The sequence below is a fragment of the Procambarus clarkii genome, chromosome 24 (genome assembly GCF_040958095.1).
Source record: "Procambarus clarkii isolate CNS0578487 chromosome 24, FALCON_Pclarkii_2.0, whole genome shotgun sequence".
NCBI lineage: Eukaryota > Metazoa > Arthropoda > Malacostraca > Decapoda > Cambaridae > Procambarus > Procambarus clarkii.
In genome coordinates this window covers 45,857,627-45,874,272 of record NC_091173.1, presented here as the reverse complement: position 1 = coordinate 45,874,272, position 16,646 = coordinate 45,857,627, and the positions used below count along the sequence as shown (strand labels likewise).

The window sequence follows — 16,646 nt, the reverse complement described above, 5'->3', positions numbered from 1 at the left end:
CCCTGCACCCTGTTGAAGACTTAAGGGTACTGTTGGAGATGCTACGATGAGGGAGGGGGGGGGGGAGAGAAGGTGGGGGGTTGTCCGGTGTAGGGAGTAGTGTTCTTTTGTTCCCACTTGGGTGCCACGAAACGAGAACCCACGTGAGCCGCGAGCCGTATATGGTCTCTTGAGGTTTGTTTACATTTGTTACTTATATCCAAGACTATTATTATACACTAAGTGTGTACACTGATTGATTTACTGACTTATTGAGAGGCCTTATCATCAATCCACTCTCCTCACAGCACAAACATGTGATAGAAGTACTGTTGATCTCGTAGGCCTGCTGGAGTCAACGCTGCTGGCAGGCGTAGATCCCTCCAACTTATTGCTTATATCACCAGTAATCAGCTTCTTGTTCCCCTTAGCACCGGTATAGCTCTAATGCTACACGTTCTAGACTCACTTCTTCACTATTCTGTTCACTAGTTGTTTTGGTCGTTACTGTCACATCAAGTTGTGTACACTTAGACCAAGCAGTGGCGTCACGTGCTTGTCTTGACACTGATGTCGTACCACTGATCTTGACTAATTTGCACTATCGGACACAATCCATGAAATTTCTAGTTTCTTATCAGTGTGTTGCCCCTTGTATTATCACTAAGAAACGAATTTCCCGTGTATCCCTCTGATGTCCCGAAATATGAAGCTTAATCGGACGAGCGTGGCACAACGTGTCCACCCTCCCGTGATCCAGACTCAATGTGGGTTGGGCGAGTGATTGTGAGTAGAGTTTTAGTGGGGCTGGGTTTCGTCTTTTGTTGTAGTAGAAGTATGTGATTTTGGACTTGTTGGGTTTGTTTTAATCCGCCAATCGAGTTCCCAGAAGGTTACTTTGTCTATTTCTTCCTGTGCTCTGCGTGTGAGGGTGTGTATTGAGTATCCTGAGATTAGTTGGGTTACGTCGTCAGCATAGCAAAGGGTCATAGATGTCCAGTATGTTGGGTCAGGAATGTCGTTTATATAGAGTATGTACAGAGTCGGTGAGAGAACCGAGCCCTGGGGGACTCCAGCATTTAGGTTGAAGTATCCTGACAGCTTGCTGAGGAACTTAATCTGCATCTTTCTATTTGTTAGTAAGCTGCATAGCTGCTTCTGCATGTTGTCAGGTAGTTGGAATAGTGTACAGAGTTTGTATCGTAGGCCATCGTGCCATACTGTGTCGAACGCCTTTTCAACGTCCTTTGCTATGAGGGCCGTCTTGACCCTTTGGTGCTTGTTAATGGAGAGGTAGTGTGTTACTATGTTCAGTGCATCATGTGTGGAGCGGTGTTGTCTGAAGCCAAATTGTTTGTTACCATGTTTTTGTGTTCTAGGTGATGACTAAGTTTGTGATTTATACGTTTTTCGTATATTTTTCCTAGTGTCTCTAGTTGGCTGATCGGTCTGTAGTTCTTGGGGTCTGTCGGGGATTTTGGGGGTTTGGGATGAGGATTGCTGTGGCTTCTTTGAATGGGCTTGGAAAATATCCTGATGCTAGTGAGGCATTGTAGACGTCTGTGAGGGTAAGGATTAGGGTGTCTGGAAGTTATTTGAGGAGAGCTTGATCAATGCCGGAGGCTCCTGGGGCTTTTCGTCGGGTGTTTTTGAGCATGAGTTTAACTTCTGCAGGTAGTATTGAAGCTGTGAGGTCATTTTGTAAGTCGTCGAGTGTCGTGAGGTCAATGGTAGGGTAGTGTGTGATGGCCTGATGGTTGTGTCGAATCCATGTTTCTACTCTGTTAATGTTGTGAATTGCTGTTGGCTGTGGGGAGGGGGTGGGGGTTGAAGATGTCCTGCCAGTGTTGTTTAAATGTCTACTACTTCTGAAGGATCAGAGAAGTTTTGATTATTATGAGTGATGTATGTAAAGACAGAAGAGGAGGGGTTACCCCTGATCCTCATTATGAAGATCCAGAATTGTTGTGTAGTTGTTTTTCTGTGTAGTTCAGCTTTTTGTACGAGTTTCTGCCAGTGGTTGGTATGGTCGAGGTCTAGGCTGTTGAGTATGTGGTTTTTGAGTATATATAGTGAGATCTGTGTTTACCTGGCCGTATCTGTAAAGGTTGCAGGAGATTGTTGTGGTAGCAGGTGAGTAGCCTCTTGGTTCTGATGGAGGGAAAGAAGGAATATCTGGTTTTGTGGGTGGTTTTTGGTATGGTTGCATCAGCCGCTTGTATGATTGTTTTGGATGGCGAGGATTTGGGAGTCTATGTCTGTGGTTAGTTTATCTTGGAAGTTGTAGGGTTGTGTGCCGGTATTTAGGTGCTGATTGAAGGCTTCCGCAGTCTGCAATTTGATAGTCATATTGTGGAGTGGCTGGGATGAGTGTGGGGTTGCTGGAGATTGTGAGTGACGTGGGTATGTGATCTGAGCCGGTGAGGGGTTCGGGGGTAATGTAGTATTGGAGGTGGGTGCCTGCTCTGTTGGTGAGGATGAGATCTGGTCTCCCAGTCCCATTGTGTGTGTAGCTTGTTATGAAGTCTGGGCCAAGGAAAGTTAGGTGTTTACTTTGGTGAAGTTGGTGTAGTTGTTAGCCGTGCATGTTGTGTTGTCGTGGTTGAATTATTTTTTATTTTTATTATAAAATAAAACACAATGTACAAAGAACAAAACAGGCCACATCAGAGGAAATCATACATGAATACACACAGGGTAAACATAAGAAAGGAATAAGACATGAAAACATACCAAACATACACAAGAATAACCAAGAATGACATATACACGACACAAAGCATAAATCAGAAAAACTCTAAACTGGCACAGGATACAGAACGTGACAAAGAAACAGTACAAGAAATAAATAACATAAAACCTAATCACATCTAGAAAACTAAGTCCATAAAAACAAAGGTAACACACAAACATAACCAGCCCTACATCCCATACACAGGAGCATAACAGTACATGAAAACAACAACAAATCCCAAACTACAGACAGAGGCAGGAATACAAACAATCGAGTCCCCCCCCCAACCCATGAGGCCCCTCCGGTTGCGCACACGAACCCACCGTAGGAGCGGCAGCCGCAATGACAAGGCAACCCACCCGTTGGCCCACGGAGGACGTCCCCTCAGTGACTGAGGACCCAGAAGACTTCGTAATCGTCAAAGTGCTCACAACACCCAGCGTATCACATCAGGCCACCGACACCACTTTCCAGCTGTCACTAACCCACATCCGCCAGGGAAGCCAATGGGAAATTCACGTCACAAGGAACCTGCCCACCACCGCCGGGCCTCAGGACATCAGTAGGGGAAAAGCGGAGAGAGGATCACCAGCCACACCACACAAAGGCCCCACCCTCTTACCAGGAGGACTCTTGCTCCTAGAGCGCTCCCGTGGAACGTGCTTGCGATGGGGAGCATGGAGCAGCCACGGGGACATATCTCCAGGCTTCGCAGAAAGCCGCAACACGTCACCTGCAGCAGGAGCAGCGCAGGCCTCTTGAACAGCAGACGCAGGGGTGACGACACACCCACCACGAGGAAGCACACCGCTCCCACCAAGAGGCACATACACCTCCACCACAGGATCCTCGACCACCACCGACGACACACTCAGAGCCGGATGTACCTCCACAACAACCAACATCAGAATACTATGAGCAGGGCCCCCCGAGGCCATGGGTTCAACCGAAATAGGAAATGGTTACGACCGGTCAGAACAGCGCTTCACAAAAGCCAGGTAAACAGACGTCTTGGCAAACTTCACCGCCACTCGTCTAGCAGAAATCTTCTCCAGTCCCAGAAGATCGGGGACAAACACACGCAAAACATCCAACAACGCAACTTACACCACAGGCCAATCCACAGGTGCACTGAAGTCGGGCCCCCATTATCGACACGGCGAATCAGGCCTCCACTAAACGTCGCCATACCGCCAGCCGCCCAACGGCCAGTCAGCGCACTCCACTGTCAACAACGAACCACCACCTTGCAGCGTCAGGCAACAACTGGGGAGCAGAATCACGACAACCACCCCCTCCAGTGGCCGAGCGGCGAATCTGGGTGAATGTAAGTGGTGCCAATGATCATCTGTCCATGTTGTGTGTGATCGCGGATTGCTAGGAAGTGTTTGTGCTGCCAGATGGTGGTGAGGAGGTTATGTTTGAATGTGCTCTTAACCAGAATGCAAACCCTTTTATGTGCTTCGTAGGGGGATTGGTATATTGTGTAACCATTATGTCTAATTTTGTGAGTTTGTCACATATGTACTGTTCAGTAACAGCACATTCGGTCTTTTGGTCTCCACAAAGTTAGCAATTAGGTGCCTGATACTGTAGTAGGCTCTAACATTGAATTGTGTGATTTTCATTGTTTACTGACTGGGTGAGGGAGTGTTTGTGGCAATTAATTAAATTGAAGAGGTACTCCTTTGTGCATTGGGTTGTGTGGTGGATAGTTCTGACAATGATCGTGTCGGGTGAATAAAGTGAGTGTGTATACTCGACCTGTCCTCTTAAAAATAACTCGCTTTTGGCCGTTTGCCCGTATGGCCGAAAGTGGGCGTAATTAAAAAATGGAAAAAAAAAAAATGAAAATAAATTTGAGTTTTTTTCAACAACAGTTAGTTAAGGGTTCTCTGATAGGTTAGGTGGACAGGAAATTCTCATAAAGTTTCAAAACGTTATGAAAAACGTTAATTGAAAGTTTCCTCTCCTAACCTTTCCGAGTAAGCCGGAAGACTGAAACAGAAAACAGGTCAGTACGATATATCACTTCCGTGAGCCGATTTCATTTCAAATTACGTCCACTTTTGGCAATAGCGCACATATGAGCCAAAAGCGACTATTTTTAAGAGGACGGGTTGGTATACTTAGCCAATTTTGGTTAGGGGGGTGTGGGGGGGGGGGGGTGGTCTGGGAGGTCTTTTTCCTTTTGGCTGAGAAGGACGGGTGTTGGGGCTGAGCTAATGGGATCTTTGGCCTTGTACCTGTGTGGTATTGGGTAATGGGCGTGGGGGTGGGTTGACGTGTTGGGCGTGGGGGTGGGTTGACGAGTTGGTCGTGGGATGGGTTGACGAGTTGGGCGTGGGATGGGTTGACGAGTTGGGCGTGGGGTGGGTTGACGAGTTGGGGGTGAGGTGGGTTGACGAATTGGGCGTGGGATGGGTTGACGAGTTGGGCGTGGGATGGGTTGACGTGTTGGGGGTGAGGTGGGTTGACGAATTGGGCGTGGGATGGGTTGACGAGTTGGGCATGGGATGGGTTGACGAGTTGGGCGTGGGATGGGTTGACGTGTTGGGGGTGAGGTGGGTTGACGAATTGGGCGTGGGATGGGTTGACGAGTTGGGCATGGGATGGGTTGACGAGTTGGGCGTGGGGTGGGTTGACGTGTTGAGTATGGGATGGGTTGACGTGTTGGGCGTGGGATGGGTTGACGTGTTGAGCGTGGGATGGGTTGACGTGTTGGGCGTGGGGTGGGTTGACGTGTTGAGCGTGGGATGGGTTGACGTGTTGGGCGTGGGGTGGGTTGACGTGTTGGGGGTGAGGTGGGTTGACGTGTTGGGCGTGGGATGGGTTGACGTGTTGAGCGTGGGATGGGTTGACGAGTTGGGCGTGAGGTGGGTTGACGTGTTGAGCGTGGGATGGGTTGACGTGCTGGGCGTGGGGTGGGTTGACGTGTTGGGCGTGGGGTGGGTTGACGTGTTGGGCGTGAGCTGGGTTGACGTGTTGGACGTGGGGTGGGTTGACGTGTGGGCTAAGGTGAAGGAGGGTACATGCGTCTTGGTGCCTGATGTCCTTCTGTGTGCTGGCTCGGTTGTCTTATGTTTGATGAGGTTCTTTTTGCCTGGAGAGTTTTCTTGTGTTTTTGGTGAGTTTGTTCTGCTAGTCTGGAGAGGGGTAGCTGTCATGGGGGCGGGGTGTGTGAGAAACAGTTGGAGGCCTGGGGGACTGGGGAGGGTGCTGGGTTGTATACTTGGAGGTGACGGTGGGGGGGGGGGGAGGAGCTGGGATTGATGCCTGAGGGTGAAGGGGGGTGTGGGTGGGAATGGGATTGATGCTGGGTGTGGTGTCATGCTGGGTGGGATGGTTATGCATGGAGGTTGTTGTCAGAATCTGTTGAATGTTGGTGATTGTCTTGTACATATCTCCTTGTGCAAGTATCTGGGCTGTGAGAAGGGCAGCAACCATTCTCGGGGTGTCATATGTTGGCAGGTGTGGGAGTGAGTGGTGGTGGTGTGGGGGCAGTGTGTGGTGGTGTGGGGGGGGGTCTGAGTGTGGTGGTGTGGGAGATAGTGTCCAATGGTCGTGTGGTTTTGTAGGGGTGGGAAACCTGGGAAGGGGGAAGGAGGGCTCCCTTCCGTGTGGGTTGACCATTTAGGGGGAGTGTGTTGGGGTAGTGGGGCTGGGTAGTGAGTCTTTTTTTTGGGGGGGTGGGTGGTGGGGGTGGGGGGGTTTGGCATGTAGTCTGGGCCTGCAACCCGTTCTCGCACTTTTGTATAGTCAATATTGACTTATTAAATACGTGCATATGTGACATACTAAACATACTAGTTTACCTTGAAAAGTTTCATAGAAAACACCGACCTTACCTAACCTTCTTAGTATGTTAAGATAAGCATCTTATTGCTTTGTAATTACAATTATTACTTAACCTATTATAGGTATAGGTTAAGTATAAATTGTAATTACGAAGCAATAAGATGCTTATCTTAACATACTAAGAAGGTTAGGTAAGGTCGGTGTTTTCTATGAAGCTTTTCAAGGTAAACTAGTATGTTTAGTATGTCACATATGCACGTATTTAATAAGTCAATATTGACTGTAAGAAAGTGCGAGAATGGGTTAGGGCCTGATAGCCGGATAGTGTGTTGGGGTCTTTTCCCTCATTGACTTTAAGAGTTGTATCCTGAGTTTGCAGGTGTGGTCCCAGCAAACACAAATCATCTACACAACGTTCGCCTATTTCTTCCCATAGGTGTGGGAATGATTTGCATTGAGAATGGTGCAGGAGAGCCTTTGAGAAACTTTTACTCAAAAAATCCAAACACAAAGGTTTAATTATAAATTGTTTTTCTACAATTATTTTCTTCCAAATGTAAAACAAATAGTTTTTACATGTTTAAATATAAAATTTATGGTGTTTTTTTGTAAAATTCATTAATAAATTGTGAATGATATATATTGGCTGAGTGAAACCTTTAAAATCCATTTAGTTATAATATGAACAGAAAAAAGTAGTTTTCCAAATTTTCTAAAAATCGCTCTTTTTAACACAATTTGACTCCTTATGCATTCCACTAAACACTAATATCATGTTTAAATATATAATTTATGTATTATTCCCTAAGATAATTTATATAAATTTTAAAAGTTGCTGGAAAGTGGTGAGAACGAATCTGAAAACGTTTTGTTGTCTTATATTGGCGTGTTCTTATTAACTAGAGTGAGTAAGAGTGAGCGAGAGTGGGTAAGAGTGAGTAAGAGTGAATGAAGGTGAGTGAGAGTGCCAGAGAGTGTGTAAGTGTGAGTAAGAGTGAGTATAAGTAAGAGTGACTGAGAGTGAGTAAGAGTGACAGAGTGAGTAAGAGTGAGAGTAAGAGTGACAGAATGAGTAAGAGTGAGAGTAAAGTGATTGAGAGTAAGGGTGAGTATGAGAGTAAGAGTGATTGAGAGTTAGAGTGAGAGTAAGAGTGATTGAGAGTTAGTGAGAGTAAGAGTGATTGAGAGTAAGAGTGATTGAGAGTAAGAGTGATTGAGAGTAAGAGTGATTGGGAGTAAGAGTGATTGAGAGTAAGAGTGATTGGGAGTAAGAGTGATTGGGAGTAAGAGTAAGAATGAGAGTAGGAGTGATTGAGAGTAGGAGTGATTGGGAGTAGGAGTGATTGGGAGTAAGAGTGATTGAGAGTAAGAGTAATTGAGAGTAAGAGTATGAGAGTAAGAGTGAGAGAGTGAGTATGAATGGGTAAGGGTGACTGAGAGTGAGTAAGAATGACAGAGTAAGAGTGACAGAGAGTAAGAGTGACAGAGAGTAAGAGTGACAGAGAGTAAGAGTGACAGAGAGTAAGAGTGACAGAGAGTAAGAGTGACAGAGTAAGAGTGACAGAGTAAGAGTGACAGAGAGTAAGAGTGACAGAGAGTAAGAGTGACAGAGAGTAAGAGTGACAGAGAGTAAGAGTGACAGAGAGTAAGAATGACAGAGAGTAAGAATGACAGAGAGTAAGAGTGACAGAGAGTAAGAGTGACAGAGAGTAAGAGTGACAGAGAGTAAGAGTGACAGAGAGTAAGAGTGACAGAGAGTAAGAGTGACAGAGAGTAAGAGTGACAGAGAGTAAGAGTGACAGAGAGTAAGAGTGACAGAGAGTAAGAGTGACAGAGTAAGAGTGACAGAGAGTGACAGAGAGTAAGAGTGACAGAGAGTAAGAGTGACAGAGAGTAAGAGTGACAGAGAGTAAGAGTGACAGAGAGTAAGAGTGACAGAGAGTAAGAGTGACAGAGAGTAAGAGTGACAGAGAGTAAGAGTGACAGAGAGTAAGAGTGACAGAGAGTAAGAGTGACAGAGAGTAAGAGTGACAGAGAGTAAGAGTGACAGAGAGTAAGAGTGACAGAGAGTAAGAGTGACAGAGAGTAAGAGTGACAGAGAGTAAGAGTGAAAGAGAGTAAGAGTGACAGAGTAAGAGTGACAGAGAGTAAGAGTGACAGAGTAAGAGTGACAGAGAGTAAGAGTGACAGAGAGTAAGAGTGACAGAGTAAGAGTGACAGAGAGTAGGAGTGACAGAGTGTAAGAGTGACAGAGTGTAAGAGTGACAGTAAGAGTGACAGAGAGTAAGAGTGACAGAGAGTAAGAGTGACAGAGTAAGAGTGACAGAGTAAGAGAGTGAGAGTGATTATGAGAGAGTTAAGAGTGTGAGGTGTGTGAGTGTAGCAGGCCAGGGAGGCAGGATGTGTGGTCACAGGCGAGGCCTAGGCCTCGTGATCTCTAATGTTGGTTTTTATATATATGTGGGATTTTTTGTCCTGTTTCAAATTATAATTATTTAGCAGGAATGTAATAAGATATTGCACAGTATTAATGTGACAATAATATATGCATTATTTCCTTGATAATCAAACTTGTTGTTCAAAGATAATATACAATCTTTGAAGGAAACATTTTGAGAGCGCGAGCTGGCAACACTGTTCTGGTGGTGAGAGAGACATGGTTAGTTGTGCTCAGACCTTCAGTGGTGAAGGATGTGTCCCAATTGGCCGCCACCAGCCGCCACCCGCCGCCACCCGACACCCACCACCAGCCGCCACCCGCCACCACCCACCACCCACCACCAGCCGCCACCTGCCACCACCCACCACCAGCCGCCACCCGCCACCACCAACCACCAGCCGCCACCCGCCACCACCCACCACCAGCCGCCACCCGCCACCAGCCACCGCCACACACCACTGCCACCCACCACCCGCCGCCACCACCCACCACCAGCCGCCACCCGCCACCAGCCACCGCCACCCACCACCACCACCCACCACCACCAGCCGCCACTGCCACCACCACCCACCACCACCGCCGCCACCACCCATCACCGCCGCCGCCACCACCACCCACCACCACCGCCGCCACCACCCATCACCGTCGCCACCACCCACCACAGCCGCCGCCGCCACCACCACCACCCACCACAGCCGCCGCCGACACCACCGCCACCACCCACCACAGCCGCCACCACCACCCACCACCACCACCACCACCCACCACCGCCGGCACCACCAGCCGCCACAAGCCGCCACCGCCCGCCACCGCCCGCCACCAGCCGCCATCACCACCACCACCACCACCAGCCGCCATCACCGCCACCAGCCGCCATCACCACCACCACCACCACCAGCCGCCATCACCGCCACCAGCCGCCACCAGCTGCCACCACCACCAGCCGCCACCACCGCCCGCCACCAGCCGCCATCAGCTGCCACTGCCACCAGCCGTCACCACCAGCCGCCACCAGCTGCCACCGCCCGTCACCAGCCGCCACCACCAGCCGCCACCACCGCCCGCTATCAGCCGTCACCGCCCGTTGCCACAGTCGCCACCGCAAGCCGCCACCGCCAGCCGCCACCAGCCCCCACCACCGCCGATCGCCACCACCCACCACAGCCGCCACCACCCACTACCCGCCGCCACCACCCACCACCACCAGCCGCCGCCGCCACCACCACCGCCGCCACCACCCACCACCGCCAGCCGCCACCACCCACCACCACCGCCGCCACCACCCACCACAGCCGCCACCACTCATCACAGCCGCCGCCGCCCGCCGCCGCCCGCCACCGCCCGCCACCACCCCCAGACACAGCCGCCAGTGTCCGCCACTGCCGCCACTGTCCGCCACCGCCGCCACTGTCCGCCACCGCCGCCACTGTCCGCCACTGTCCGCCACCGCCACCACTGTCCGCCACCGCCACCACTGTCCGCCACCACCACCACTGTCCGCCCACCGCCACCACTGTCCGCCTGCCGCTACCACTGTCCGCCCGCCGCCACCACTGTCCGCCCGCCGCCACCACTGTCCGCCCGCCGCCGCCACTGTCCGCCCGCCGCCAACACTGTCCGCCTGCCGCCACCACTGTCCGTCCGCCGCCACCACTGTCCGCCCGCTGCCACCACTGTCCGCCCGCCGCCACCACTGTCCGCCCGCCGCCACCACTGTCCGCCCGCCGCCGCCACTGTCCGCCCGCCGCCGCCACTGTCCGCCCGCCGCCGCCACCCGCCGCCACCCGACACCCACCACCAGCCGCCACCCGCCACCACCCACCACCCACCACCAGCCGCCACCTGTCCGCCCGCCGCCGCCACTGTCCGCCCGCCGCCGCCACTGTCCGCCCGCCGCCGCCACTGTCCGCCCGCCGCCGCCACTGTCCGCCCGCCGCCACTGTCCACCACCGCCGCCACAGCCGCCACGGTCCGCCCGCCACCACTGTCCGCCACCGCCGCCACTGTCCGCCACTGTCCGCCACCGCCACCACTGTCCGCCACCGCCACCACTGTCCGCCCACCGCCACCACTGTCCGCCCGCCGCCACCACTGTCCGCCTGCCGCCACCACTGTCCGCCCGTCGCCACCACTGTCCGCCTGCCGCCACCACTGTCCGCCCGCCGCCGCCACTGTCCGCCCGCCGCCGCCACTGTTCGCCCGCCGCCACCACTGTCCGCCCGCCGCCGCCACTGTCCGCCAGCCGCCGCCACTGTCCGCCCGCCGCCGCCACTGTCCGCCCGCCGCCACTGTCCACCACCGCCGCCACAGCCGCCACGGTCCGCCCGCCGCCACTATCCGCCACCGCCGCCACTGTCCGCCCGCCGCCACTGTCCGCCCGCCGCCACTATCCGCCACCGCCGCCACTGTCCGCCCGCCGCCACTGTCCGCCCGCCGCCACTATCCGCCACCGCCGCCACTGTCCGCCCGCCGCCGCCACTGTCCGCCCGCCGCCACTGTCCGCCCGCCGTCACTATCCGCCACTGTCCGCCACAGCCGCCACTCTCCGCCGTACAGCCTCCCCTCTCTCCGTTAGTAAATAATTATAATTGTTAGTAAATAATAAAAGAAATATAAATTATTAGATTTTGTTTACCCTTAAATTGGTTTTAATATTTAAATTGAAAATAATAATATAATATAAAATATAATAAAAATAATATAATATAAAATATAATTTAGTTTCAAGAAATTTAACTTTAAACACAAAGATGTGAAAAGGGTTCAGATTATAGGCTCAAACCTTTCATAAGAGATTCATATTGGTATATGAATGGATTATGAATGACTCATGTTAGGAGTGTAAAGTTGCCACAACATCTCAAATTAGTGTTAGATACGTAGGTTTTGGTTATAAGTTTTGGAAACCTATTTAAGTCCACACACAATATCATATCTGATACGATAAAACAAACGTTTCCAATCCTTTCAAATACTTTCCAGATATGTTGTGGCAACCTAAAATTGTTTGCTGGGAGTATTGTAGACTCTATGGACATTCCATAGATAAATGTGGTAAGTCTCAATACAAAGGTAATACTGAATCCACTAAACCCAAACAGACTCCTCCTAAGTCCGGTAAGCCTGTGATGAATGTTGGTGTTCATGTTAATGATCTTTCTCTCTTCAGTAAACACCTGTATCTTGGAACTGTCTCTTCCAACGGTTCAGATCCGGAGGGACGTTTCAAACTGAAGATCTTGAGGGACACAGCGGCTCTTCAATCAATCCTTTTGAAATCAGCTGTGCCCAATATCGCCTACACCGGGGAAACCGTCTTCATCACTGACCTCACTGCTACCACTCCTTATCCACTCGCCAGAGTCCACCTGGATTGTCCCTTCGTGACCGGTGAAGTCCAAGTCGCCATCAGGGAAAAGCCTTTTCCCATGCCTGGAGTGCAACTTCTCCTGGGCAACGACTTGGCAGAAGACCTGCAACTGACCAACCTGATCGTCATGGACAAACCCCAGGTGTGTACCTCTGTAATGGATAATCCCATCTTTGAGTATGTTCCAGCAGAGGTTCAAGAGAGTGATGAAGTTTCTCCTCCGGTTTTAGTGACCACCCGTGCACAAGCTGCACGACCACAGCCCGCTGACTACTGCTACCGCTGTCCCTCAAGACCCTCAGAAACTACCCCCGAATCTGACCAAGTTGGAGTTCCGTAAGTTACAGAGGGAAGATCTTACCTTGACACCATTATTCTTCCAGGCTGAGACACAACCTGACAGTATTTCTGGGTTCTTCCTAGAGAACGAGTTGCTCTACCGCAGATACAGACCCAGTAAACTGAAGGAGGAGGACGATTGGGCCAACGTCGAACAACTAGTGATTCCTGCCAGCCTGCGGCCCACTGTCCTACACCTGGCCCACGGAGCACTCTCGCACTACGGAATTAACAAGACCTACCACGGTATCCGTCAAGACTACTACTGGCCAGGTATGGTAAATAGCGTCAAACAGTGTCATACATGTCAGATGGCAGGTAAACCGAACATCTCTATCCCCAGAGCACCACTGACACCCATCCAGGTGCCTGCGGAACCTTTCCACAGACATATTATAGACTGTGTTGGTCCTTTACCTTGGACCAGTTCTGGCAACGCCTATATACTAACCATCCTGTGTCCTACCACCAGATTCCCCCTAGCAGTTCCAGTAAAGAACATTACGGCTGCTACGGTGGTGAAACACTTATTGAAGATCTTCACCCAGTATGGATTTCCAAGGGAGGTTCAGAGCGACTGTGGCACCAACCTCACCAGTGATCTCTTCAAGAGGACACTGGAAGAGTTCAACATCACACAGGTATTGTCCAGCCCCTATCATCCTGCTTCACAGGGTTCTCTTGAGCGTAGTCATCAGACTATTAAAGCACTCCTGAAGAAGTTTTGCAATGAAACCTCTAAAGATTGGGATAAGCAAATAGATTTAATCATGTGTATATTTGGAAGTCTTCCCAATGAGTCTCTAGGAGAATCTCCTTATGAGATGCTCTACGGACGTAAGTGCCGTACTCCTCTCAAAGCTTTTAAAGACTCTCTACGTGATGCCACCTTCAGTGAGCATCAGAATGTGCCCCAGTTTCTTCAAAACCTACAACACATTCTAGAGAGGGTGCATAACTTTGCTAAGGATAATCTATTGAAAGCACAAAAGAGGATGAAGACTCATTACGACCAGAACAGCAAAGTAAGGAAATTTAAACCGGGAAACTTCGTGCTGGCCTATTTCCCTATCCCAGGCTCTCCCTTGCAAAACAGGTTTTCAGGACCCTACCGCATCAAGGAGTGCAGAAACAACCACAACTACGTTCTAGAGACTCCAGATAGGCGGCGGAAGACCCAGTTGTGCCACGTCAACCTCCTGAAGCTATATAACGGTACTCCTCCCACTGTATTGATAACATATTCTTCCTTTAAAAGTCCATACATCCACAGTGAGACCTTCCCTGCTTCTCCTCCCGAAAGCACTGACACTGAGTCAGCGCTTTCCAATTCGGAAATCCTAACTGATCTTCATAACTATTTTCAGGACCATAATAGTGCTCCTTTGCCATATTCTAATCCTATTCTCACCTCGTCAGATATCACCAAGCCTTTCATCCTCCATGTCGACGCCAGTGGTACTGGCATCGGGGGTGACCTAATACAGCAACGAGGCGAGGAGAATATACCTGTTAGCGACTACATCTACAGGGAACTACAGCACAATCGACAGGGAGCTACTCATCGTCCTGAACTTGCAGCACTTCAAACAATACCTGAAAAGTACTCGGTCTACCATCATCAACACGGACCACAACACCCTACACTTCCTGCAGCAAGCCCAATTCCACACTCAACGCCTTCTACGATGGGCTTGATAACTGCAGAAATTCAACCTGGAGATCTCTACAACAAGGGTTCTGACAACATCATAGCCGACGCCCTCTCCAGAGTCTATGAAGTAGAGGCATCTCCACCTAACACTCTACCACATGAAGACATAACTTCTTCTGGAACCGCAGGCTTCAGGGGAGAGTTGTGACGATAATCTCTTTCAAGAGAGATTGAGCCTGCTCTTCCCTATATCATTCACGTCATTCTACAAGTACAAGATGCTATATTGAAGATACGTCCACCAGTATCGCCAAACGTTTTGCTCAGGAAGCAAAGCGTACCTTGCACCACCCGACACACCGACTCCGCCCGTCGTCAACGAGCAAACTACCCATTCTTCGCCTGCCTGCTCCTGATTGACTGGTGTATCGCCGACAACACCTGCACCTGCACTCACGCCCCCTACCTGAGTCGACGTCTGGGCCAGCTCACGCCGTACTCCTCAGAATATCTCTGTGCTCTTAGAAGTTGACATCTCTCTCTGGTAGACTAAGCCCTGGTTGACGTGTACTAAGGGAGGTGGCAGCTTTAGGCATTATTCTCAGCACCTGATTATATTACTATTGTCTTGCACTTCATTTTATTTTAGAGTAAATTTCACATTCATTAATTATTCATGTTTTGTTTGTTGACTTGTTTTGAATTTTACGTAAGCCAAGGGATTGTCTTTGTTCATATCTTGTTTTCTAAAGTAATTAAAATTTCATTGTTTATATTTTGTGTTTTGTGTGTCTTCCCATTACCTTACCACAGACAAACAGGCAAGCAGTCTCTTTTTTTTCTGTAAATGTGACAAGGCATTGCCACCTGCCATTGGAGGACAGTTAAACATCAACACTCCAACACTTTACTGTCACAATATATATATATATATATATATATATATATATATATATATATATATATATATATATATATATATATATATATATTTACATATATATATATATATATATATATATATATATATATATATATATTTATATATATATACATATATATATATATATATATATATATATATATATATATATATATATATATATATATATATATATATATATATATATATATATATATACAACTTTAGAACACTTTCCCACCAGGAGACTCGAACCCTAGCCAGCACAGAAGCCTTCCAGCAACTGGCATAACAGGTACGCCTTAACCCTCTCCACCACCTGCTCAGACCCTTAAAAGAGATGGTAATTTCGGAGTATTTAAATACCACAAAGATCACCACCTCCCAAGAGCACTAGAGCAAGTGAGGGGTCATTTAGATGTTAATTTCATCAAGTCCCTGTTAATATGGGAAGACACAGTGTCTATGCTTAAGGCACAACTCTCCTAAACACGAGAGTCAAGTATACAACTTTAGAACACTTTCCCACCAGGAGACTCGAACCCTAGCCAGCACAGAAGCCTTCCAGCAACTGGCATAACAGGTACGCCTTAACCCTCTCCACCACCTGCTCAGACCCTTAAAAGAGATGGTAATTTCGGAGTATTTAAATACCACAAAGATCACCACCTCCCAAGAGCACTAGAGCAAGTGAGGGGTCATTTAGACATTAATTTCATCAAGTCCCTGTTAATATGGGAAGACACAGTGTCTATGCTTAAGGCACAACTCTCCTAAACACGAGAGTGAAGTATACAACTTTAGAACACTTTCCCACCAGGAGACTCGAACCCTAGCCAGCACAGAAGCCTTCCAGCAACTGGCATAACAGGTACGCCTTAACCCTCTCCACCACCTGCTCAGACCCTTAAAAGAGATGGTAATTTCGGAGTATTTAAATACCACAAAGATCACCACCTCCCAAGAGCACTAGAGCAAGTGAGGGGTCATTTAGACGTTAATTTCATCAAGTCCCTGTTAATATGGGAAGACACAGTGTCTATGTCTCCACCAGGAGTCTCCACCAGGAGACTAAAAGTCTCCTGGTGGGAAAGTGTTCTAAAGTTGTATACTTGACTCTCGTGTTTAGGAGAGTTGTGCCTTAAGCATAGACACTGTGTCTTCCCATATTAACAGGGACTTGATGAAATTAACGTCTAAATGACCCCTCACTTGCTCTAGTGCTCTTGGGAGGTGGTGATATTTGGTATTTAAATACTCCGAAATTACCATCTCTTTTAAGGGTCTGAGCAGGTGGTGGAGAGGGTTAAGGCGTACCTGTTATGCCAGTTGCTGGAAGGCTTCTGTGCTGGCTAGGGTTCGAGTCTCCTGGTGGGAAAGTGTTCTAAAGTTGTATACTTCACTCTCGTG

General features: G+C 49.3%; 1 protein-coding gene across 1 annotated transcript in view; it reads right to left on the bottom strand.

The window, feature by feature from the left end:
- Positions 1 to 1,411: 1,411 nt before the first annotated feature.
- Positions 1,412 to 16,646, bottom strand: part of LOC138368100 (uncharacterized) — a 42,528-nt gene continuing 27,293 nt past the window's right edge. The window contains exons 2-3 of the mRNA XM_069330400.1: positions 4,960 to 5,726; positions 1,412 to 1,539 (exon numbers count right to left, since the gene is read on the bottom strand). Coding sequence (XP_069186501.1) covers positions 1,412 to 1,539; positions 4,960 to 5,726 — 895 coding nt within the window. The remainder of the gene's footprint in view (positions 1,540 to 4,959; positions 5,727 to 16,646) is intronic.